This window comes from Podarcis tiliguerta (assembly GCF_965153285.1).
Source record: "Podarcis tiliguerta genome assembly, chromosome: 10".
In the NCBI taxonomy this organism is placed as follows: domain Eukaryota; kingdom Metazoa; phylum Chordata; class Lepidosauria; order Squamata; family Lacertidae; genus Podarcis; species Podarcis tiliguerta.
In genome coordinates this window covers 51,869,293-51,896,161 of record NC_139543.1, presented here as the reverse complement: position 1 = coordinate 51,896,161, position 26,869 = coordinate 51,869,293, and the positions used below count along the sequence as shown (strand labels likewise).

At 42.7% G+C, this 26,869-nt stretch overlaps 1 protein-coding gene across 5 annotated transcripts in view; it reads right to left on the bottom strand.

Annotated features, from left to right (window-relative positions):
• Positions 1 to 26,869, bottom strand: part of KIAA1549 — a 105,879-nt gene that overhangs the window by 38,976 nt on the left and 40,034 nt on the right. For all 5 annotated transcript variants that reach the window (XM_083401309.1, XM_083401305.1, XM_083401306.1 and 2 more), the window contains exons 2-8: positions 14,026 to 16,758; positions 13,249 to 13,337; positions 10,872 to 11,049; positions 8,921 to 9,051; positions 8,307 to 8,490; positions 6,625 to 6,684; positions 5,022 to 5,167 (exon numbers count right to left, since the gene is read on the bottom strand). In XM_083401309.1, the coding sequence (XP_083257435.1) occupies positions 5,022 to 5,167; positions 6,625 to 6,684; positions 8,307 to 8,490; positions 8,921 to 9,051; positions 10,872 to 11,049; positions 13,249 to 13,337; positions 14,026 to 16,758 (3,521 nt within the window). The remainder of the gene's footprint in view (positions 1 to 5,021; positions 5,168 to 6,624; positions 6,685 to 8,306; positions 8,491 to 8,920; positions 9,052 to 10,871; positions 11,050 to 13,248; positions 13,338 to 14,025; positions 16,759 to 26,869) is intronic.

Here is a 26,869-nt window from a genome sequence, read left to right as displayed (position 1 = left end):
ATGCGGGTTTCGCTGCACGTGCGTGCACAGAAGCATTCTGCCGCTTCGCATATGCGCAGAAGCGCTCTATTGTGCTCTGCGCTTGCACAGAAGCACTGCTCTAGTTGCAGACTTTTTGGGGTGCGAACGGCACCCCAGAACAGATCGTGTCCGCAACTAGAGTTACCACTGTATTTCCAATTGCAAAGCCTCATTCTAAACTGTAAATTGCCTTGAGTGTTATAGTTCCTCTTTCCAGCCAGACCATATTGTCTGCCTCTGGCCATTTCAATCTTTGTTTGCCTTTTCTGGAAGCTGCCTACCAGTTTCTTTGGATCACAACATTCGCCTCTGATGCCAACGGGCTTGGAAATGTCTTGTATTTATCATAAAACGGCATATATAGCTAAAATTATATATCAAGATTTACTCATTTTACAGCTCTATACCTGGCTGCGTTATAAGACACAACTTTGATGCAGAGTTACGGTCATGATTAATCCACAGCCTGTGTGTGCAACGACATCAACTTTCAATATATTTCTTAAGAGATGCCCATATAAAATTGCGGATAAGACTTTCCATTCCTTCTGCTTTTGTAAAATTAAGTCTAAAAAAGACATTAAGATACTGGGCATTTACATGGGTGGGTTTTGTTCAGAAGCAGACAAGACAAGAGGAAAATTCTGTATCAAAAACCTGACAAAAGATGTTGCTGTATGGGAAAAACAACAAAGTCTAGAGGCTGTATCCAATGGTGCCTTTGTGGTATGTGTTTCGACTTGAAGAAGTTGGGACACAACTTCTCTCTGACTCCCTGCCCATTTATTAAAGTCCCCTGCCCCCCCAAAAAAACCCTGTTTCTTAGTATGAGGTACCCTCTGAAACAGAATGAATTATAGCACAGGGTTGCAATGGGGGACAGGGGATAAGCAGCAAAATTTGGGTGCCACTATTTGTACTTTTGCGCTGGGAAAACCCTTCCCACTAAGTAAAAATCACAACTGGATACAGTGGTACCTCAGGTTAAGTACTTAATTTGTTCCGGAGGTCCGTACTTAACCTGAAACTATTCTTAACCTGAAGCACCACTTTAGCTAATGGGGCCTCCTGCAGATGCCGCGCCGCCGGAGCACGATTTCTGTTCTCATCCTGAAGCAAAGTTCTTAACCTGAAGCACTATTTCTGGGTTAGCGGAGTCTGTAACCTGAAGCGTATGTAACCTGAAGCATATGTAACCTGAGGTACCACTGTATAATATTAACAAAGTTTTAGTGGACTGGTTATGAATGAGATATAACAATTACTGCAAAAGCACTGAAGATTCCAAAGGCACCTTATAGAATGACAAATTTATTGTGCCATAAACTTGCATGGGCCAGAGACCATTTCACTGGACACATGATGTAATCTCATAAATTAGAGGGGTGGGGGTGGGAGGGAGGGAGGAAACTGAGCAAAGTGTTATCAATGGTTCAAAGCTGTATGAAACTGTGTGGCATTACATAGCACAAGGTCAGTTCTATGTTAATTTCAGTAGAAAATTATTTTTGATATGCCTTTTCAACAAAGCTAGCAATTCTGCTTTCAAGAAGAATGCATGTTGTCTATGAAATTATTTTCAGTTAGCAATGTTATTTACGGCACTGGTAACATTTCTCGAAATGTCAAATTTACAGTGGGATCACTGACAAACCTTTAGTTATAGCAGTGCTTCTGGGCTTTGCTGTAAATATCAGCTCCACAAACTTTGTGTAACAGGCTCTAACAATAAAAAGCAATAGGATTCTAAATTCTAGAAATTATGCTTCTTCGCAAATACATTTGGGGTAGCTATTTATTATCTGATTTCCTCTCCACCGTGCCAAACTCTCTTCTCCATACCAAGCGAAGCTCAAACCCTAAAATGTAATTGAGGATGAAGGAAAGTACATTTATACATTTAAGTGAAGATAGCTAGGGTACTATTATATATAGTTTGTGACAGCTCTGTCGTTTCTGGTTATCATCACTGCACATTTAGGTCTATGAATATTGCCATGAAAAATATATTTGAGTGCTTCAGACAGGTATATAGATATAAAAGATTCTCTTGTCATTTTACTAGTAGTAGTACATTGCCTCCAGGTTGCTAGCATAGGGTATAGAACAGATTCACCCTCCAATTTATTAATTTTCATATCTATACCCCACTACATGACCAAAACAGGCTAAACTAATTGTTGTTATATCTGAACAGAGCCAAACTGGTAAGTTTAAACTATGTTTTATTGAAACAAGCCAAGATAAAATGGGGTTTTCTGACCCTGGTTTCAGTAAACTATAATTTAAAGTACAAGCAGTCTCTGGTTTAGGTGCAATGACAAACTGTGGTTTGTTTCAACCTAGAAACGGATGCTTCCAGTTTCTTCCTCACAGTTGTTCTGGAGGCAGTGTGGGTGAGCACTCAAGCACAAGGCATGAACAGGTTTAGAAACACAGAATTGTATAGTTGGAAGGGACCCCAAGGGTCATTTAGTCCAAACCCCTCTAATGCAGGAATCTCAACATATAGTCTCCCCTCCAGTTTGAAACCATACCAGATCCTGCTTAGCTTTGCAAATGAGCTTGCAGTTTTATGGTCTGCTTACATCGTGTTCTGTAACACTAAACTATGGTTTAGTATCACATCCAAACCAGAACACATTACTCAATTAATATATAGCACATAACACAGCAGCAGAATGATAAATCTCAAAACTGGGATTAGAACAGCAGCCATTTATTTCTTGCCACCTTTCCATAAAATGCTCAGGGTGACTCACACAAATTTCTAATATAACTTCAGCACTTGAGGGAACATATCACCAAATCTCAAAACACAACTGTGAACAGCAAGCCAATAAAGACACCAAGAAATTAATAATGGTTAAAAGTCAAAATAGTTTTAAAACTCACCAGTCTCATCAGTGTGGAAACACCTTTCAAAAGCAATAATTTAAGAATTCCAGCCTCTTACAAAAAGGGGTTAGGTATATGAAGAATGATTTGGGGCCCGAAGCTGCAGTCTAAAGAGTCCACTACTGGTCATCCTAATGGACATGCATTTGCAGATAGGAATTTTAATTGCCTATCTCTGGTGCTCTTCCTCCAAACAAAAACTTTCCCATGTTTGAAATGTGGTTTGTACTCAGATATTGCTCCCGTGTAGAGGAGCATGTGACAAAAGCTTCAAGAGCGTTAACTGCACCTGTGCACAAACTTATCCCTACCTCTCCCATCTCTCTCCCTCCACTACCCATTGCCTGTTTTGGATTATAAATTCCTTAGGAAAAGGTCTACTGATGTCGATTTAACACTGTAAGGCACTGTGCACACTGATGCCACTGCTGTGTAAGGAAAAAAATTAAATATCCTGGAGCAAAAATTATTAAAATACAGACGGCGACCATTTTGCACACGTCCTATTGATGTATGGCCTCTCCCACACGTCCGCCACTTTCAACCCCAGAAGGGGGCGGAGGAGGAACAGGGGAAGGAACGGGATTATGTGCAACCACTGACACACACATGACCTGGAATGTAACCCCCGTGCAAATGGGGAGTTGCCCGTACCAGCTAGAAAATGTGGCTGAAGGTAACAGGCCCAGAGTGTAGGCAGCACGCCTAGCAAGTTAGTGGAGGTTGGGTGGGAAATCTTATTTACCGTATTTTTCGCTCTATAAGACGCACCAGACCACAAGACGCACCTAGTTTTTGGAGGAGGAAAAAAAGAAAAAAAATATTCTGAATCTCCGAAGCCAGAACAACAAGAGGGACCGCTGCGCAGTGAAAGCAGCAATCCCTCTTGCTGTTCTGGCTTCTGGGATAGTTGTGCAGCCTGCATTCGCTCCATAAGACGCACACACATTTCCCCTTACTTTTTAGGAGGGGAAAAGTGAGTCTTATAGAGCAAAAAATACGGTATTTGATTTTAACAGAGGTCCTAATAACCTGAAGCCGAGACCTAGGAACTTTTTGCAGCCCTGAGCAGAACAACTCTGTGCCTCTGTTTCATCATCCATTGAATAAAAGGTCACCAATTTGCTAGTCCTCCTTATAGCTAAGGATGCTGGAGAATGTCAACCAAAATGGAAAGGGGAGCAGAAACTGCCAATGTTTGCTTATCTGCCCAATGTCAGGAATGGAAATCAATCCAATGAATATAAGCAGCATTTGCAGTTATTGCAGCTTTCCATCTGCAAACAATATGAAATTGATTAGGTTTCCCCTGGCCCATTATCTGCTTTGTGTTTCCTTTGAAATGACTGGAAGGGAGTAACACAATGACAACACCATTCACACAATTTCTGTAACTAGCTGTGCAAGTTACTTGATTTCACCGCAGCAGGCATTTGAGATAATGTAGCTATTGGCAGAAGATGAAATGCAGCAGAACAGAAACAGGGCTCCATGTGAACAGAACAGAACAGGCAGAACAGAAAGCGATGCCTTCTTACATTCCCCACTAATATACGAGGTGAAATAACTTGCAGCCAAATTACACAGAATATAGCAAAAAGGGAGGAGGGGAAAGAAGTTTAAACTTCTGAAGAATCTGGCATCTCTCTGAAGTATTCTGTTAAGTTACATACCAATTCGTGACCATCTGTTTCACCATTCAAGGAAACATTAACAGGGCAATGTTTTCTGGCTTCAGCTTGCCATGTGTTAGGAAGAAAACAACCCCTGATATTTTCTATGTTTGGAGAATGAGGAGGAGTTGGAGACTGATGGAGCACAGGAGAGGAAGGAGAAGAAAAGTGGCAAAAATGTCATCTATTTGAAGCAAGAGTGAAAGAAAGGGAGTAAGCAAAACCCCCACTCAGTCCAATTAATTAAAATTCTGCTTATGCAAGCCAAAGTGAGGAACGAAACTCCGCTTTAAGCCTCAACGAATTAAAAGATAGAAGCGCCAATAAAATGTAATTCCAAGGGTTGTTTGTGGTGTTCAGATCAACAACTCCTGTATGATTTATGCTTTCTCCCCCATGTTAGGCTTCCATTTCAATTAACTTTAATACCTGCACAACGTTGTTCCCAGCAAAAGTCGCCCTTTTCCATATCCGCCCTCTGCCCAAGGCCTCGCTTAACAACTGGGCTAACTTCCGCTCCATCTCAGCCTGGAAAACTTCCTCTTGAATTTTCTGGTTGACGACACCAAGGACAACTACATTGAAATAAACATTCAGAGAGAAAATAAATATACAGGAATAATGGCAGTGAACATCAGGCTTCACATCACAGGCAATTTCTAGTTAACACCGTGGTGAAGCAAGGATCTGATATCCTTGGGGTGTTGGGAAGCCTTAGAGCATCATTGCTAACTGATGTTCTGTGATGTGTATCATTTATATATAATCTGGAATCTGGTTATCAAAATTTCTTCTTCTTTAGTCACACTTGATCTTTTTTACTCACTCCGAAAGAATACCCTCTGTCTTTGTGTTCCTTTGAAAATAACCTGGCCTCTGACACAGCAACCAAAGAAACAGTTACAGGCAAACTAAATATACAAAGAGAAGAATCATAGAATCATAGAGTTGGAAGAGACCACAAGGGCCATCGAGTCCAACCCCCTGCCAAGCAGGAAACACCACCAGAGCACTCCTGACATATGGTTGTCAAGCCTCTGCTTAAAGACCTCCAAAGAAGGAGACTCCACCACACTCCTTGGCAGCAAATTCCACTGTCGAACAGCTCTTACTGTCAGGAAGTTCTTCCTAATATTTAGGTGGAATCTTCTTTCTTGTAGTTTGGATCCATTGCTCCGTGTCCGCTTCTCTGGAGCAGCAGAAAACAACCTTTCTCCCTCCTCTATGTGACATCCTTTTATATATTTGAACATGGCTATCATATCACCCCTTAACCTCCTCTTCTCCAGGCTAAACATGCCCAGCTCCCTTAGCCGTTCCTCATAAGGCATCGTTTCCAGGCCTTTGACCATTTTGGTTGCCCTCCTCTGGACACGTTCCAGTTTGTCAGTGTCCTTCTTGAACTGTGGTGCCCAGAACTGGACACAGTACTCCAGGTGAGGTCTGACCAGAGCAGAATACAGTGGCACTATAACTTCCCTTGATCTAGATGCTATACTCCTATTGATGGCAAGTCATATTCTTGTATCTTGGAAACTAGGGTCTCCTGAGAGGACTAGTAGAGGGAGAAGACCCCACTCCCAATCCCCAGCAGATCTCTGCACTGTCAGTGTCTCTAAGCAGCCCAAACCTTTCTGCCTTAGACTGGAGTTCTTCCCATCAATGGCTTCAGTTCTCACCAATGGCTGGTTCTCAGATGCCCTTCCTGGTCACCCCCAGGGCCACAGGAACCACCTGCGCTGACTCTGCTCACTCTGGTTAAGTTCCCCATGGGGCGAGGCCTTTTGGGGGCCCCTTTTGAGGGCGCTTTGTGAGGATGGGGGTTAATCTGCTCCTTGCCATGCAAAACCGCAGCCACCATTTTTAAAATTTAAAGGAACTTTAATGATGGGTTCTTTATCTTATCTGGCTAAGACCTTCCAACAGTTTGACTTCACCCCCAGATGGCATGCGCCTCCGTTGTCTCCCGAGACAGATGGATGCCAAACAGAGGTTATCAGTTGAAGCTATTTCGTCTTACAGTTGTACTTACCTGTTCTTACCCAGGAAGATTTCATCAAGTGAGTTGTGTTCAACTGAGGGTAATAAACAGCTGGAGGGGAAGAGGGGGGAAACAAGGGGTGAGGAAACATGTATTAAAAAGACCCAGAAATCTAACAGACTGGAATCAAGGGGCTATTTTATAATTCATACTGAGACAGTCAAATAAATTGGCCAAGGTCCTGGGGAAAGTCAATTGGCCAAGATAATAATCACTGCCAGCTCTACATTCTGACCATTAAACTAAATTAATTAAATTCCCACAGAGCTATTATATGCTTGCATAATGGGAGGAGGGGAAGGAAGCTAAAGCACAAAATTAGAAAGCTTGTTATTTTATTTGCAAAGTAGTGAAGCCTCCTGCTTGGATATACACAGTGGCAACCCTAGAGCACCACCTTCGGGAATAAGGTATCTCAAGGCAACAGAAAAGCAGCAGCAACAACAACAAATCTTATGTTTTTCTTTGCATAAAACGAGAACTGCTTCTGCTTCTAACCATAAATTTCTACAGTGGAATAATTTACTCTTTATTCCTTTCCTTCCGAAATGAAACCTCACTGTTCTATTCCCCAGAGCAGGGCCCCAGCACACTTTAAGACTGTGGAGTCTCGGTGAATTTACAGGCAAACTAGACCCGATTGTGGAAGCCCCACGGCTGCTTTTTCTCCTGCTGTTTTTTTTAAAGAGTTTAATAGCACCCAGAAGGCTGAATCCCCGAGCACTTCCAAGCGGCAGTTTACTGTGGGCTCAGGGCTACTCATTTCCAGACTTTTTTTTTTTTTTGCTTAACATCCACACAAAGTTCGAAGTCAAACAAAATACTAGCTCACACTTTTAATTAGTTCAACCCTGATTTCCCCCTACTGAGAGAAAATCAGAAAAAAATAACCTTTAATACATCTGCAGTCACAACTGGCACTGGAAGCTCCTTAGTGCGTTGTTGTTTTAGTTGATGTGACATGTGTGGTGACTTTTCAAGGAGTGTCCTTCCTACTTCCATTTACTTCTCACATGAGAAGATTTGCACAAGTCATGTGCACTGCTTAGTGCACTGAGTGGAGGTCGGAGTGTGGGGCGTAAGTGTGTGTCAGGCTTTCTGCAAATTCCTCTCTCCAAGCGACCTTCAGCTTCAGCTTAAAACATCTCAAAATCTTGTTGGTAATAGAGCAAAGCAAAGTAGCCTCTTATTGCTGTTTTTTTTCCAATCCTCCTCAAGAGTCTCCTCCAGCAGGAATCTCCTTGCACCTCTTTTCTCCCCCAATATTTCTGATGCTTAATTTACTAGAAAGATCAGCACACGCACACACACTCAGAGAACTAAGCAGCCCCAGTTTAACTATTAAAGATCTTGTGCAATTCTGCCATATCAGAATTGTGCAATCAGAATTTTCATCAGTTTAATCCTGTAAGCTAAGGGGGAGGGACTGATTGGAAGATAATGCCTCCTTATTGGACATGGTCCTTATGGGAACCATGACGCTGAAGAGGAAGGGACTGTAACTTTTTAAAGAAAAAACCATTTAAGTTTAAGACTTTTTAGCAAAAAGATAGGATGATGATGATAAAAGTACTAATAATCATAATCATAATAATCATAATAAACATGTTAAAGAAATAAGCAATAAGGGTCAACAGGAAAGCAAGATTTTGCTGTTTTACGTGAATACTCACGTTCTGCAATCTGTTGCACAGGGAAGCCCATGTAGAAACTGAACTCCACCACAGAGAGGTTCCTTAGCAGCTCACTGACTTCGGACCCGTTCAAGAATCTGTGTTTCTCTTGGATGGCAAACACAATTTGCACAGGGCCCTGCCGAAACACTGCTCTAGATTTACCCAGGGTTATATTCAGTATCTGAAAAGACCGGGTAAGAGCAAAGCAAAAAAAATTAGCCCTGCTCCTCTTTCTCTGATCCACCATTCTAAAAATACAATAGTCACAAAGGACATAAGTTAAACAAAAGTTAATGGAATTTTCTGTCTGGCTGAGACAGGGTTACTCTGACACATCATACCTATAGCTGCTTGATATACTTCTGGATTCTAGCATAGTGATTGTTCCAAAAGCGATATTCAGAATTTTCTTTTCTTACTGTCTAGGCAGATTTATAAAGTATCTACTTTGTCTAAATATTCTGTATGCTAGTTTAGTGCAATGGCTGATGTATGAAATCAGAAAGGCACCAACTCAAGTCTTGGTTCTATCATGAATGGCCTTAGAACAACCATTCATCTGCTGGGAATAACTGCAATAATAAGAACCAACATCACTGTTGTCATCTTACCTGAACACTGAAGTTGGAACTACCCTGGTGATGTTTTCTCACCTCCCCAAATGCAATTGTCAGCCCTTTTTCAATGTGCTGGCTGAAGTTACAGAACCTAACGTCAACACTTTGAGGCACAAACTGAAGCACTAGGAGTAGAAAACAAATATTTGTGTTACTAAATTTAAGGTTAGCTCGAGAATTACAGGATACTCCAATGCCCCCCCCAATCCCAAACAGTCACAGACGCAAATCCTGTACCTACCCACAAAAAAAACTCATGCCAAGTTCAATGAACCTGCCTGATTCCCATCAGTACCATATATTTTCTTGATAATTTAGTATGCTATACAGTACAATGGAAGTGAGAGCTGGACCATAAAGAAGGCTGATCGCCGAAGAATTGACGCTTTTGAATTATGGTGCTGGAGGAAACTCTTGAGAGTCCCATGGACTGCAAGAAGATCAAATGCATCCATTCTTAAGGAAATCAGCCCTGAGTGCTCACTGGAAGGACAGATCCTGAAGCTGAGGCTCCAATACTTTGGCCACCTCATGAGAAGAGAAGACTCACTGGAAAAGACCCTGATGTTGGGAAAGATGGAGGGCACAAGGAGAAGGGGACGACAGAGGACGAGATGGTTAGACAGTGTTCTCGAAGCTACAAACATGAAACTGACCAAACTGCGGGTGGCAGTGGAAGACAGGAGCGCCTGGCGTGCTCTGGTCCATGGGGTCACGAAGAGTCGGACACGACTGAACGACTAAACAACAACAACAACATACAGTACCTGAATGATGGAATACTTTGGCGCTGTGTTTGTACACTTTCCTTTGCCTTTGGCCATTGTTTATCATTCTCCTCTTATTTATCAACACTAAACCCTGTCTTTACACCATCAAGTGCTCAAAGTACTTCTCCACACAGTGCTTCTTTAAAACTATAGAATTTACTACCACAAGAGGAACGGAACCCCTGACAAGATGGCTCAGTTGGTTAGAGTGTGGTGCTGATAATGCCAAGGTTGCAGGTTCGATCCCTGTATGGGACATCTGCGTATTCCTGCATTGCAGGGGGTTGGACTAGATGATCCTCAGGGTCCCCTTCCAATTCTATGATCCTATGACTGGGTGGCCACCAACTCGGATGGCTTTAAAAGAGGATTAGAGAAATTCATGGAGGATTAGGCGATCAGTGGCTACAAGCCACGATGGCAATGTACTGTGTTCAGTGCTGGAGGCTGCATGCTGCCTGAGAATCACAAGTGGGGAGAGCGCTGCTCACAGATCAGGTCCTGATTGCAGGATTCCCATCTGGTTCACCGCTCTGAGAACACTGTGAAAAGCCAAAAGCAGACAGGCAAGTAGAACTTGATGAGGATAATGGGATTTTTGCTGTGCTGGTGAGGGGCCAGAAAGGGCATTTGGAGAAATGAGTGAGGATTATGGGATGGAAGGAGGGAGGGAGGGAGGAGAGGAATGGGCATGGAAATTGGGGTAAGGATGCAAAGGGGGACTGAAAAATAGAAGCTTCAGAAACGTGCTGTGAAGGTGAAAAGGAGAATGTCTAAGGCACACTTCCTCAACCTCGGCCCTCCAGATGTTTTGGGCCTACAACTCCCATGATCCCTAGCTAGCAGGACCAGTGGTCAGGGATGATGGGAATTGTAGTCTCAAAACATCTGGAGGGCCGAGGCTGAGGAAGCCTGGTCTAAGGGGTGGGGCTGGCCAGATATCAAGGGAGGGGATTGGCTAAGGGATGGAGCTGATGGGTAGGCAGGATTGGCGAGTGAAGTGAGCAGGAACACTGGCCCCTAGTGGCGTGAGAGAGATATAACACACACATCAAACCATATAACTCAGGGAAAGAGCCCATGTTTGTCCCACAACAGATCTCGAATCAATAATGCCAAGTGATTCTTTTCTTGTGCGCAGTACAAAAACACAAGGGTGATATAGCTCAGCTTACCAGTCTGCACGTGAAACTTGCGGTCTGGAACAGGGAAAGAAGGTTGTAGCGATGAGATGAGAGGTGCCTGCCCGCGTAGAAGGCTGCTGTCCACAAGAGCATTGATGACAGCAATTGCCGTGTAAACAAAAGGACCTGAGGTCACCAGAAACGAGAATTTGGGAGAAAATCTATAAACCTATTAAAAAGAAAGAGGGGGGAATGAGAATTCCAAAAATCCCAGAAGGAGCATTATTTATTGCACTACAAAACAGAAAGATTGTATAGGAGTGCGTGTAATGTTCAGCACCGATGAGGTTACACAGGAGGGGTACAGGGCTGAATCAAAACCAAGTCAGTTGCACTTAAATCCTGCTGCAATAAATGGGACTGAAGTCAGAACTAATTTTCATATTGATTTCAACAGAACCTGAGTGCAATGGGACCATAGTATTTTGGCACTGTGATAAAGGAAGGAGTTACAGATTCAAGGGCTGAAGCCTCCTTGTAATCGCCTTTCTTTAATTTCTACCCCCTCCTTGGCAGCATCTAACCCAGTCCCCACAGTTCTATCACAATCTACCCCCCCCCCAAATAATAATAATAATGATAGAGCACATGCTTTGCATGCAAAAGGTCCCGGGTTCAATTTCTGGTACATCCAGATGGGGTTGGAAAAGACTCTGATCTAAAAACCTGGAAAGAGGGGCGGCCCATCAGTAGAGACAATACTGAGTGCTGACCAATGGTCTGATTCAGTATAAGGCAGCCCATGACGTTCCTAAACACACAACTACATGAAATCCACCCAACTAACATGACTATAGCATTTCCTGGGGTGGTGCTACGGCAAAGCCGAATAGGTGACAACCGACAACTTGCAAAGGAATAATCTCAGTCCAGTATACCTGAAGGCGCGTCTCCACCCCCATCGTTCAGCCCGGACACTGAGGTCCAGTGCCGAGGGCCTTCTGGCGGTTCCCTCACTGAGAGAAGCCAAGTTACAGGGAACCAGGTAGAGGGCCTTCTTGGTAGTGGTGCCCTCCCTGTGGAACCCCCTCCCACCAGATGTCAAAGAGAACAACTATCAGACTTTTAGAAGACATCTGAAGGCAGCCCTGTTTAGGGAAGCTTTTCATGTTTGATGTATTACGGTATTTTAATATTTTGTTGAAAGCCGCCCAGATGGGCGGGGTATAAATTATTATTATTAATAATAATAATAATAATAATTTTTAAAAAATAATGTTGTCATCTCTCTTGTGCAAACTCTATCCAAGCTTGGTCATAGTCATAATTAAGACCTTTGTAGGGCTAGAAGGTGTGAACCCCCTTTTGCTGCCAGAAGGTGTTGCAATGAAAGCGTTATCACTTTACATCATCATCATCATCTCTCATATTGTTGAGCCATGAATGTTAAATTACAACCACACACCTCAGTTTTCTGAAGTGTACTTTGCCATGGTGCTGCATTTAAGAGAACTGCCCCCTGCACAACACATCATAAAAATGAAACATCTGTGAGCAGTAAACGCAAGATGTAAGGAAAGCAAAACCTGGAACACACATTATTTACCCGTGGTTTCCCTGTTCATAAACCTGTTTATGTGCAGAGCCTTACAGTAAAGTCAAATCTGTTCGCAGGGAGCAAGTTTCACACTAGGGAATGCATTTCCAAGATCTCTGACAACAATTCATTAGTGTAGGTTTTTAAGCTGCACAGCAGTCAATTTCAAGATAGCAACCTTGGCAGTATTCCAGCACAAGCCATGGGTCTTTTTTCTTGAGGGAGGTGAGAACACCCCAGACATTAATGTTGCAGTTTGGAAATAAAGCTGCCCTCCCAAGATGGCGAACATGCAATGGCGTCGTCCAATCGCAACAGAAACAGAACTAAGTGCACAGAAATAGGTCCTCTCTTTTTTAGCATTGTAAGGGATTGCCAGGAGATGAACCCAAGTTTGGAAGGTTCTGTGGGTTATTCTCAAAAGAAGCACGCCTATCATGGCCCAGAGATCAATTTTTAATCACAGTTTGCATTGTAAATGAATGGGAAATTGCTCATATTTAAAAAAGCACCATATTCATAATATCGTGACCCAGTGAGACAAGTGGATTGAAGGGCTTGTCCTGGGACTTCCTGGACTAGCAAATGAGGACGGTGCATGCCAATTATTATATCAAGGCATCACAGCCACAGCATTACACTGGCACCGCAGAAAAATGCAACAGCGCTATCACTGAGGAACAAGATACCAGTTAAGTGGACGATATATCCAGTTACACCCATATCTCTCAAGTATTCCTGTGATGCTGTATAATGAAACAAATTATCTGAATAATTAAACAAATTATTAATAGCAGCCACGCAGCACACTGTGTGTTTGATATTGCTTACCTCCAGTTCAACAAGCCTCCTAAATTCAGCTCTCAGGATTTCTTTGATGGATTCGCTGATGTTTTCTACTATAGGTTTCCGAGCTAGAACTAGAAATTTGAATCAATGAATATATATACTATTTGTTTAAACCATGCGCATACAGATCTTTAAAAAGTGATTGCAGAGAAGCACAGGGAGCTGGAGTTTCCACCCTTATCCATATTTCATTTTCAGTCAGAAACGCTAATAGGTATTTTGAAACATAGCAGCCCATCAATCCTGCATAAATAAAAAGCATAAATAAGACCTGGTTTTTTTATTTTAAAAAAGTTTTTAAAATTGTGGTTTTCACGCATCCCTAGGCACAAGATGAGGGTGCAGTTTCAAGAACTACGCAGCACTGTTAGGCAAAAACATTGCATTGTCTTCAGCAATCTACCTGATGTGCTCACATAACATGCTTCTGGCTTTCCCAGGAAGCAGACACCAGCTGCAGCCTCTAAGAAGGCTTTTAAGGGAATCCCTCACTATTTGGCCTTCCAGGCAGGTAACCTTGCGATTATCAAGTGGTACTGCAACAAAATGTCCACTGAGCATGCCCAGTCCAGACTAAATCATTTTTGCCCACCCATCCTCAATATTTTTTTTCCTTGAATTAAGTTCTTAACCTGAGGTACCACTGTATTCCAACATCTGGAAGGCTACTACTAAAATGGCATGAATTTGTGGATTTTGAGGAGCAACTTTTAATAACACAAGAACAACAACAGATCTGGGTGGGGTGGGAAGTCTTACCGGCTTTCACTATATATTTATCAGGGACCGTGATATCACAAACGTAGGGCTGTCTGGTTGCTGGAATGGTAGCTGGAATGGTTGCCACTGTAACTTCTGGAGTCGTGACCAGTGCAGAAGTGGTAGGTGCTGTAGAAGAGCCTGGTGTACTGCTGGTAGTTGTCAAAAGGCCTATTGTGCTGCTAAAGGTGGTGGCAGTAGAGATTGTCATGCTGGTAAACTCAGTTACACTAGTAGTTCTGGTTGGAGGTCCAGATTCAACAGGGGTCATCACAGATGGAGGCGTCACTGTAGATGCAGATGAAGACACCATGGCCACTGATTCAGTAGCAGAAGCGGTACTGCTCACATCCGTAGCCAATGGTGGCATATAAGGGGTAGATCTAAAAAACATTGTGGTCTCAGTTCCCTCAGTAAATGAGGAAACCGAGGAGAGGTTAGCAGTAGCACCAGCATCCTCAACAGTAGTTGTGGTAATAGTAGATAAAAGGGATGAGGATGTCAAGATGGGGGTTGCCTGCAATGAGGTGAACCACGAGGTCGCATGCGTTTCATCCTCCAATATATTGCTGGTGAAAACAGGCTCTGGGACAGAGGTGGGAAGCACCAGTGTAGGGACGGTTGCATCAATAGCTATGGGTGATGACTCAAACTGAGAGGTAGCTTGTGTGGAAGGTGAGGTAAAATAAAATTCAGATTCCATCACTAAGATTGATGTTGGTTCCAGTAACCTAGAGCTCATATAGAGACTTGATGATGGCACAGTTGTAGAACTATGTGTGACTGAAACGGAAGATGAGTTCAAATTAAAAAATGAAGTTTGCCATGAAGAAGTCTGGGATGCCTCTATGCTTGTGGTGTCAACAGCTGGGAGCTCAGCTGAATCCCAGCTAGAAGAACTGTCGAGAAACACAGATGACGGAAGGAATGTCAGCGAAACATGAGGTAAAGATGTTGTCAAATCACTTGGCATTATCAAGAATGATGTGGCTCTAGCAGATGACAAATGTGAGAAGCCATTTGGCTCGGAGGGAAAAGGTGTTGATGGAAGGCTGGATGGAATGTCTGATCTATTTACAACAGGCTCTTCTGTGGGAAAACCCACGAGTGTTTTGCTAAGGAAAATGGTAGATTCTGATGGCATTAATTCGGATATTTCCAGACTTGAGTTCCTGATTGTCATGGATGGTGTGTTCACATTTTCGGTGAAGGCAGATTCAAGGGGAACCGTGGCAAGGAGAGAGGATAGTTCTACAGCACTAGGCATAACCATTTCAGTTACAGAGTAGGGAAAGCTGACAGGAACACTCTCCGGTGATGTTATTTCAGAAGACCGGCCATAGGAAGGGAAAACTGATGTAAATATTATGTTTTTAAGGCTAATGTCCACAGCATTTGACATGGAGATTTCTGTAAACCTTGAAGAGAATGAAACAACAGGTCTTGAGGGGAAAGTAGTATCGAAGACTTCAGGAGAAGGCTCTTGCAGGTCATAAAAGTCACTAACTACGGATGTAAGTGGCGCAACACCGTTTACCTCAGAGGCCGTGAATGACGGTGTCTCAACATAATCACCTGAGCCCACATCATTTTCTGAAGGTGCCACTGAAAAGACTGGCTCTGAGAGAACTGAGGTGAAATCACAGTAAGAACATGAAGCATATGGTCTAGTGGAAGGCACTGGGCTTACAACGTCACTGAAGAACTCAGCTTGAGTTTGTTTCTCTGAACCGTCAGGCAAAACTGATGCTGTACTTCGGGATAATTGAAAGGAAAGCTCGTGTGTAAACAATTCCTCATTAAAAGGACTACTGGAGGCAGTCAAAAGTGTAGCTGGGGAAGCAGGGGGAGAAACGAAAGGGAGCAGAGCTGAAAACGTTTCAGTCCCTGTGTTAGTTAACAAAACAGGAATTTCATTCAAAACGTTCAGGACAGACGAGCTTCTTAGAGTTCCTGTGACACTACTGCTATTAATACTATAGCGAGCTTCCGTGTAAGTGTCAGTACTTGTCAAAACGTCTGGCATAATTTGGGCAACCTCACCGAGCTGCCTCAGGAATAAGGATGACCCTTTCGCAGTAGTATCCGAAAGCAAAGATGCTGAGGATTGCGCAGAAAACAGCAAACTCTCTCCTCCTTTTCCAACCGTTGCATCCACTGCCTCAGATGCAACAGAACTTAAGTACGTAGAGGACATCAGCAAGTCTCTGCTCGGAGTCAGACTTACATCTGCCATGTCAAAAGGCCTTGAAGAGGGCAGAGGAACGTGGGGGACAGAGGCAGCCCTTTGCAATGTTGTTTGCAGTGTTTCCAGGTAGTCCAGCGAGATGGCAGGCGATGAAGGCGCTAACAGCAAAGTTTGCAAGGATTCTTTTGTTGCTTTCACTGGGAAGGAACCTGAATGATAGTCCTCTGTAAAAGATTTCAATGAAGGGGTTTGTTGTGCATTTGGAAAGGAGCTGATCAATCTATCATTACTTAAGACGGCTTCGTTGCTTGTTACCGAAGTATCCAACAGTGGTACATTTTGTCCAGCTGAGACTCTGCTTGTTCCTTCTTGGTCCGATGAGGTCACCTCAGGAGAGGTAACAGGTGACAACAACCCCTCAGGAAACACACTATTTGCCTTGGGATCCGTTGTGCTTTTTGTTAAGGCTTCGTGAGTCATGCTGCCCATGGTGCTTTGACTCGGCAAAAGAGAAGAAATATTCTGCTGTTCCAAATATATGTCATCTATTAAAAAAAAATTGAAAGGCAAAGGTAAGTTATTCATGTTAAGCAAAATTACTATTACTGTAATACACCGAAATGTCAAAATGAAAAAATCAGTGCAGAGGACATTCCCAGAGACATAACATTTATTTATTTTAATTAAGAAAGGGTGGAGTGTTTGACCGTAATACACTTATCCGTGGGTTGTGTTTTAAAGTGCTTTAAAACTTTTTATTTCTGTAAACTGTATTGTGAATGATTTCCCTTTTTAGCCTTACCCATATATTTTACTGAGGACTCAGCCTAGCAGCAAGTAGATCAGATTGCCATAAGATTTTATATCTCCTTAGTAGACTTTGCCACAGTCCAGATGTGAACACTAGTCAACAATCATTTATTCAAAGGCCAAAGTATTCCAAGTGCTGGAGGACATGAATGCAAGAACACTTCACATTTATGAAAAGGCAACTCATAAAGCTAGGAAAACAGAAAGCAACTGCGTAGTACATACTCAACTCTTGTAAAGAACTGCACTTCATACTTCAAAATTGTAGCTTTTACTTGGGGCATTTTTGCTTTTTGGCATTTAGCTGTATATGGAAACGCAGGAGCCATGTGTGGCAGCAGAAATAAGCCAACACTACTCATAAACATTCATTTCAAAAACACTATTGATTTGATCACCTTGCTAATTACTTAAAACAACATAGGCCCTTATATATCTAGGATGGCAAACTTGGTAGCCCTCAAGTTGTTGTCAGATTCCATCTCCCATCATTCCTGAGCAGCGGCCATGATGTGGCTAAAGAGCCACAGGTTCCACACCCCTGGACTCACCCCCAGCAGGAGTGCCTTCAAGCAATTCTCTGGGATAAAGCTAGTCTTCCCATTTGGACTAAATTTTCAAGATACACATTCTTTTTTTGGTTAGGTATTCTGACTATAAATGAAGTTGATGCTTGTCCATTTTAGGTTTGTGGTCTGACTGTATCTTGGGTTCCCTAGAACAAAGCACTGAACTGGTGAGCCACTGAATTGCAGGTTGCAGCATCTACATAGGCCAGAGGTAGGGAACCTGTGGCCCTTCAGATGTTGTTTAACTACAACTCCCATTATCCCTGACCAAAGGCCATGCTGGCTAGGGATAGTACAGGTAAAGGTAAAGGGGCCCCTGACCATTAGGTCCAGTCGTGGCCGACTCTGGGGTTGCGGCGCTCATCCTGCTTTATTGGCCAAGGGAGCCAGCGTACAGCTTCCGGGTCATGTGGCCAGCATGACTAAGCCGCTTCTGGCAAACCAGAGCAGTGCACGGAAACGCCGTTTACCTTCCCGTTGGAGCGGTACCTATTTATCTACTTGCACTTTGACATGCTTTCGAACTGCTAGGTGGGCAGGAGCAGGGACCAAGCAACGGGAGCTCACCCCATCGATAGCTTCAGAAGGGCCACAAGTCCCCTAGCCCCTGGCCTACACAGAGTCCAAGACCCCATTTATCCAGGCTGATCACTGGACTCTCCTGGACAGGCAGGAGCACATGGGCTTCCTTTTTCAAGCTTACCCAAGCAACGAGACCTTCCCAAGCTGTATGTTATTCTGGTATCTTTTGGTTGTTCTTCAGTCCTGACCTTTGTGGCTTGGTCTGTGTCCTGGTTTGTCCTTTAGCCCTGACTTGCTCTCCTGACTTGGAGCTTTAACCCTCTGATTGCGATCTCTTGGAACAAGTCCTGTCTCCTGGTCATTTCAAACTGCTGACCATCGCTCAGCCCTGATAAGACTTGAGTAGAAAATGGATGCAGCTGACTGAACTACAATATACGAGTGCAGGAGAGTAGCAAAACTCTCTTCTGAACAACCTACTGGGCTAATTAAAATAGAATTTCCCCTTATATCCTAGTAACCTAGTTATCCACAGGGAAGCTTTTCACTGACATAAAGCCTTAACTATTGTGACACAGGCAAAAGAAACAACCACCACCATCACCTTTCACTGCTCTTCAAATTGTTCAAGTCAACACAGTTTTTGGTACCAATTATCCAGTCTCCCTAGACATTAAATGTCAGGATCTTGTAAAATAAAAATACAATCAGCATCCTAGAACTCCAAGGATTGTTCAGGCTGAAATCCTTTATGCACTTGTTTGAAAATAAGCAGTGTGGCCTACTTCTAGGTGAACAATTTATTTATTATTAGATTTATACCCTAACATGCACAGCACTGCATATGAATATAAACAAATTTAATTCAGATATTAGTGAGGGTTTAAAGGAAGTTCACTTCAAAAGAAATGCCTACCTGCTTCACAACACACGTATGCACACAACCAATGTACGGATTAAAAAAACACACAAACTGGTCTAAATTTGACTCTTAGTATCCTCAATCCTGGATCTTGGTTTTTCAAAATCATGTGAACCAGGGCAAGGGCATGACTAATATAACATCTGGTTTGTCCCTTAAATGCTATTTGGGATGCTGCTAGAATGAGGAAGCAACTGATTAGAATGAGATGCTGAAGTTAAGTGTTCACCTTTAGGTCACAAACAGCTTCGTAAGGAATGAAACAGGTTTTAATGCTAAAAAGTGCATAGAGTTTGTTAAAAAAAGGTCATGACATCTAATTTTAATCAGCCTGTCAGCTTCCCTTGTTCCCTTTATGCGAAAAGTGACATGCAGAAGGAAATGCTGTTTTTCTTTTCTTATCATTTTCCAGAAAAAGACATTTGCCTGGAGCAGAAGCTTCTTATTTGGCCTGAATTTGGCCTAATGCATTAAAAAGCAGGCTTGATCACTGCTGTCAGAGTGTTGTACTTGCAAACAACCCATCCACATCGATCTCTCATCTGATGCTTCAACACACTGGGCTAGTTGCATCACTTGCCGAAGAAGGCTGAACTCCTGACTGTTTAACAGAGTTTGCACCCTGTACTTGGGTAATGAAATCGGTCCCCAGAACTCCATATTCCCCTTTCTTTCATACAGTAGCTGCCAAAGAAAACACTGCTTTCTTTCTATGCAAAAAGCAAAAAAGAAAGAATATATTTTGAGAAGCTAGCTTTTCCACATAATTTTTCAATAGGCGTGGGTTGAAATTTTATAATGGACAAAGCTGTAAAATGGGTGCTTGCCAGTGCTGAAGAGTTGAACAAGCAGAGAAAGCGAAGCGTTCTGCCCCACCTGAACCTGGCTTTGCATGAAAAGAAGAGTGACAAGAGAAAATTGCTGGGAATAGATCAGGCAACCTCATTTTTTTTTGTGGAGAAGAATGCTAATGAGGCCTCAGCAGAGAGATGCTTTAGAGCCAGGAGGAGTGAAGAGGTTGCACTCTTCTCCTTGTTAGCCTTGGGGAACATGTTCTTGTTATGACAGATGGCTATTAGGCATGCGAAATATAATAGCCTCTTATTCATCCCAGTGATGAGAAAGGGGATGGGCAGGGTATCATGTGAATGCTTTCAACTATATGCACTCTTTGATGCTTTCAGAAATGCTCCCTTTTACTGGTTGCAGCCTATCCTTTACACTGCATTGCTTCTGCCATCTCCAATATGACCTTGGGGTTTAGGGTTTCCTGCAGCAACATTTCAATTATTTACCTGGCATGTAATAGAACTCTGCTATATTGGAAAATTATTCTCCTTCGACAAATGCAAAGCAGTGACCCTTCCTCCTTCCCAAGACTTTTCCCAATTAGAGTAAAATAAATGGCTGGGAGAGCTGTGGAAGCAATTAAATGCATCCATTTCCCATTCCCATACACCGATTTGCTAAAGGACTAAACCAATGCCGAATCTGAAGATATGGGGCATTCTTCAAGGAAAAAGGTTGATTATACAGTTATAAAAGAATCAGCATAGGCACTGTAATACTTCAGGTGATTTTTACACCTAGCCTTGAATTGTCTGATAGGCAGCTGCTCTCTCAGGTCTCAGGCAGAGGTCTTTGACATCACCAGATGTTAGATCCTTCTAACTGGAGTTGCCACGGATTGAACCTAAAGCCTTCTACCTCGACCCTCTCCTGTTCTATTTCCTACCAGAATTTAAAGTGCTGATACTGCCTTAGAACTTGATTACTTAAGAGACCACCTCCCTTCACATGAACCTGTCATATATTAACATATCCCTCACAGGTTCTTCATCAGGTGCACCTGCCATCAGAAGGGAGGTGAGTGGAAACAGGACGTTTTCTGAGGTGCTACCCTGGCTTTCAAACTCTCTCCGTAGAAAATGTAATACAGCGGTACCTCTGGTTACGTACTTAATTCATTCCGGAGGTCCGTTCTTAACCTGAAACTGTTCTTAACCTGAAGCACCACTTTAGCTAATGGGGCCTCCCGCTGCCGCCGCCGCACCGCCACCGCACAATTTCTATTCTCATCCTGAAGCAAAGTTCTTAACCCGAAGTACTATTTCTGGGTTAGTGGAGTCTGTAACCTGAAGCGTATGTAACCCGAGGTACCACTGTAGTTTTGTTTTAAACTCTTGTTGTCGCCAACTTTTTTATTCAAAGGTGGGTCCCAGGGCCAGTAGGGGGGAAACCCAGAACAAATTTTGGGGTGATATAGGGGAAGGGGAAGAGGAAAACATTCAGCCACACAAACAAATGTCCTTGCACTGATAGAAATTTCTCTCTCTAGAGCTACGTTGCAGACAACCTGATGTGATTATTTCAACCATACATTCTTTGGCTAACTTACAATAAGCTTTGCACACTGTGGGGATGATCCAAATGCTTCCCTGAAAAACAGTAGGTACCTCATATATCTCCCCACCTCGCCCCACCCCATGCCAGTTTTCCTAAGGCAGGTTGCTTTCAAGCCATTAAAAGGGCTGGAGCCTCACATCCATTTAGCAGTAATGCTTCAGCTCCGCAGAGGCTGAATCTCCCATGATGCCCTGATAAACACATCCATTAAAAAAAGATGATGAATGGTGGAAGAGTGGGTAATTTGGCACTCCTGCCATAATGTGTCCCAGACTATTAATTTTTTGCATTTTTACACATTCAAGTTCTGCGGTTCCCCTTAATGGACATTCTGCGCTAAAAGGTTTCCATCAGCATGGAAAGAAAATTCTTAGAAACTCTATTGATTGCCAAAAAGCAAACAAACCAGGATCCAGTAGAGTTATGTTCCTGACAGGGCTATTTATGCCATTTCTGTTGCAAGCTTGACTGTGAAGAAAGAAGGAGAAAGCCACGCACAAATCACCACCCCATCAACTCTAAAAACAAAAAATCCCACCCACATTGTAGAGACAATTATACTGCATCTCCCACAGTACCATTTTTTTCTCAATTTCCAACCCCCAAATACATCAATAATTCTGATAAATCTGTGCGAATTTTGAACCCAGAATTAGGTATTCATTACATTAGACTGGCTTGGGTTCAAAAAATGCTGCACATCCATACAGCTCACTGGGTGACCCTACAACCAATCAGCTATCATGGGCAGGCCCTGGGATGGTAATTTGAGGTGAGCAAGCAGCTCCCTCAGTCTGTTGTCAGGACCAAAGAGCAAGTCAGAACCCAGGAGGCAAGACCAAGCTGCAAGCCAGAAGTCAGTGTCAAAGACACAGGACTATGCCAGAGCTCAAGAAGACACTATGCCTACAGCGATTCTTAACTAGGACTGGAAGGCCTCAGACATTCCTTCTTGTTCAAGAGGATCCAATAGCCAACCAAGATATGAGGTCAGTCGAGGGCCAAAGTACAGAGGTTCCTCGGAAGATAATTCATTGTAGAAACCATTGCCTCATGGCAGGAATTTTGAGAAGAACTGGGTGGGTAAAAGAGGATCAATTCTAAGTGATCAATTGACTACAAAGCCACAGAAAATAACATCAACATTAAACCCAGCTAACCTGAGGAAAGTTCCACTCCTTGCATCTTAATTCCATTCTCTGCTATGTCCCCAATCATTTGAAGAGGACTTCTTAATAATCTAAAGACTATTCAGATGTTGCAACACTTCATCAAAAGTCAAATTCCCCTTCCCCGACCCCCATGTTTTATCTGTTTCACTATTAACAGGCACCAAATTGCTCCAAGTTGCCAGAGGAAAACAAATCCAATTTTTTAACTCAATGAACGGCACTGTCTGTGGTTATTTGCAGTAATACATAAGCATGCTTAATGAGAGCGAAGAGAGAAGAACATTCAATTTAAAATGTCAGTGCTATAACAAGAGAATAATTTCATTTATCAATCTAAGAATTTTCATGTTGGTTAAGGAAGATCCATGTAATTGTCACTTAGCTGGAAAAGCTACTACAAATTCATTGCACTTTAAAACATTTCAGTTTAGGTAAGTTATTAAAAAGTTGTCATACGAAAAGCAAGTATTTTGCAGCTAATTATCATTGTTAGTAGCACTGAGAGCTATCATAGGCAAAGGTAACTAACCGCCCCCACCACCTTAAAATAAGTAATAAATGCTCAACATTTTTAAAAAAACACACACAGGTGCACTGAACTGGGAGTCTGGTTCAGAAACGTTTATGCCATAATTAGGAATAGAAATATCTGTTAATTTCAGTTCCCTTAGCTCTCCACATTTTTGCAATTCACAATCAATTCCCTTAGAATTGAGCTGTCTGTAAGGTAAAGGTAAAGGTACCCCTGCCCGTACGGGCCAGTCTTGCCAGACTCTAGGGTTGTGTGCCCATCTCACTTAAGAGGCCGGGGGCCAGCGCTGTCCGATGACACTTCCGGGTCACATGACCAGCGTGACAAGCTGCATCTGGCGAGCAGGCGCTGGGACCGAACGACGGGAGCGCACCCCGCCACGGGGATTTGAACCGCCGACCTTTCGATCGGCAAGTCCTAGGCGCTGAGGCTTTAACCCACAGCGCCACCCGCGTCCCCCAATAGTACAGCTGTCTGTACTATTCAATTTATTTAAAAAGAGGGTGGGACGAACAATAGAATACAGTATCACCTCATCCTCCTTTTGTGACTGTGATTGTACTGTATTTAGATAAAGTTATTATTTATACAGCATCCTCAGTGCACATGGCACTTTAAAGAAACAAAAATGAAAAAACAGTCCCTGCCTCCAAAAATTCACAATCTAAACTTATGACAGGTGACAGTGGTTGTGGCAAGAACAACAATACTGTAAAACTGAGGGAACATAACGGAATGGCAACAAGGGTATAACAAAAATAATATGATTTTCCTTGTGCACACATATATTTAATTATCAAAGGGTTGTATCCAATATTAGTCCTAATTAGAGTAGATTCATTAAAATTAATGGCTATGACTCATTCAATCAATTAATTTCAATGGTTCTACCCTAAAAAGGACTAACAACCCAAATACTTAACTTTAGAAAATGTTTCCAGATCACAGCATTCTTTTGTCACTACAAATTTTATTGTAAGTTAAATTTCTGGCCATACATTCACAAAGGCAACCTGATGCTGTCTGCATGAATGGTTACCTGAACATCTATCAATACATGGTAGAGCATTATAATGTACACTTAGACATAATCTTGAGACAATACTGATTCAATGGGTAGTTCAATTAAGCAGTCATTGTGATTGATTGCAACATTGCCCCAGAGCAGCCAAGTTCTTCCTTTTAGCCAAAGTCCTTTGAAAACTCATTCATAAAAATGTCTATCTATTCATCCAGTTCTGCAGTATGCTTTTAAGTCATTCATAATTTACTTACAGGGCATAACATTGATTGGTCATTAATATTTAGCTGCACAAAGATTTGTCAGGTGAAGTTTTTATAACCCAAATAGTTCTGACATTAAATCACAGAGCTCTAAGTAGGCTCATCACACACAATCTCCCTTTAGCCATACCTTGTGATCCACCGTCCCTCATGTAACTCAGTAGGAATTTATTTAGCTCCTTGTAAATGGTATTTCTAATTAATTATGCACTTTCCCAAAAATTATTGGGTATTCATTAACACGGACCAACATTTAATATGCAAATGAAGTGACCAGAGAGATACAACAGGCAACAATTTCTGTGATCGCGTTATCACAATGTATGCTTCTTCCAGACACTACATTCCTAGATAGAGCTGGGAGCTATTTGTGTGTTTGTGTATGTGTGAACTGGCCCCTAAGCAGGGCTCTGGTTTTTGTGGGCTCTCTGCACATGATGCCCATAGACCGTCACCACCACCCAACTACAGGTCCCTTTCTCAATCCACCCTCTTAAATTGCTTGTCCTCCTACCAGCCAAACTGAGGCTCCAAAAGAGAGGTTTGAGCACAAGTAAATTGTTCCTTCCATCTCACCCTCATCACGGGAGATTGGAACTTGTCCATAAAACCCCAAAGCAAGTTCCCATTTCCCACTGGGAAAGGTCCCTGAAAGGAGGAGAAGAGCAGGAAATCTCACTAGCTTCTTTCTCAAACTGGTAAATGGATGATCCCCTCAGGTCTGTGTAATGTTGAGGGGAGTCCAACAGCGGTGGACTCAACTGTCCTGAAGTCCAAGAAAGGAAATTTTACCAGCATATGGGTCCTCTGCTGGGTTGATAGTCTCCAATGGTTTTTAACCATGTCTTTTCTTGATACTGGTCCAACCACTAGGATATGTAGATAAACGAGTTTCTCCTCTATATCCTGTACATTAAAAAAACACCCATGTTTCAGAATAGGTTACAAGCCATTTGTCATATTTGGCAACAGCTACAGCTTAGTGTTCATTTTCTACCCCAGAAAAAAACAGCTGAAGAGAAAGTGGCCTGTTTCTGAGGAAAGAGTTCAGAATATGCAAAATTGCTACCAGGATATTCCCCTCCACAGCTGAAGGTCAGCCTTAAAATACTGCCATCAGGGGCTTGTCATTACAAAACCAGGATTGAATTATACGTTAAAATCCTCTCTCTTTTGGAAGGCATAAACAATACAGTGGGGGTGAAGGGGAAAATCCCACCCACTCACCCACAGCAGGCGGTATGAATTTTACGTTCTTAGACTGAGGACTGTGGCAGGCTTTTATTTACCAGTATCCAATTTCTAATAAATAGAGCAAGTACTGTTTGTGGCTTTGAGTCCTGGGAGACCCTTCACAGAATTTGCTCAGAGCATCACATCATTTCCTGGCAACCGAAAACCAAGAGGAAAGAGCGGCCTGCCTTTTTCTTTCTACCCACACAACTAGTTTTATGATTTCACAATAATGCTTCGGTATTAGTAAAGACTGGGGAGCTTTCACTTCACAGATGGTTCAATTTATGGCTTTGTTCACCATGAGGACACAGCCTCAGCCGCCTGGCATACTGTGTGCTCCGATACACGTAGAAATGCAGCGGATTTCAACTTGCAGAGCGTGGGTAGGAAAAGTAAAGTTGAAGGAGAACAGTTATTTTTCAGCGGCAGAAATCCCCCCTTTTTAAAAAAAATACTCGGGAGTTATTCTGCAGCTAAGTTGGTTGTGTACTAACTAGACTACATTAAGAGAGTCTGGAAAAGTTAAATCAATTCAACCGAACCAAGCCACACTACATTGGGGGAAAAAGTGCAGGCAAAATTTTGATGCTTTTAAAAAAGCTTTTAAACTGCCCTGATGTTCTTTTCTAATCTGTTTGGCTTTCTCTTGGCATGGCCTGAAGCAACTGGTGTTTTGTGTGAATGTGCTGTAGATACAGACTGATTATGACAGATATTCCTAACCAAGAGGTCTATGTAGAGAAGAGGTCTCAGTTGGAGTGTTTCACAGCTGTAAAATGAATGTGTGGGGTTTTTTAAAGAATGCTTTATAAAGGCTTAATTCTTTAATATACAGTCGTACCTTGGACCTCAAACGCCTTGGCTCCTGAACAAATCGGCTCCCAGACGATCGAAACCCAGGAGTGTTCCGGTTTTTGAACGATTTTCAGAAGCCGAACACCCATCGCAGCTTCCGCAGCTTCCGATTGGCTGCAGGACGCTCCTGCAGCCAACTAGAAGCCATGCCTTGGTTTTCGAACAGTTCCGGGAGCTGAACAGAGACTCCCAGAACACATTCTGTTCAAGAACCAAGGTACGGCTGTATCCTGATCAAGGGAAGTAATAGTCCCACTCTATTCTGTCTTGGTCACCTGCAGTATTGTGTCCAGTTCTGGGCTCCACAATTTAAGGAGGATACTAACAAGCTGGAATGTGTGCGGAGGT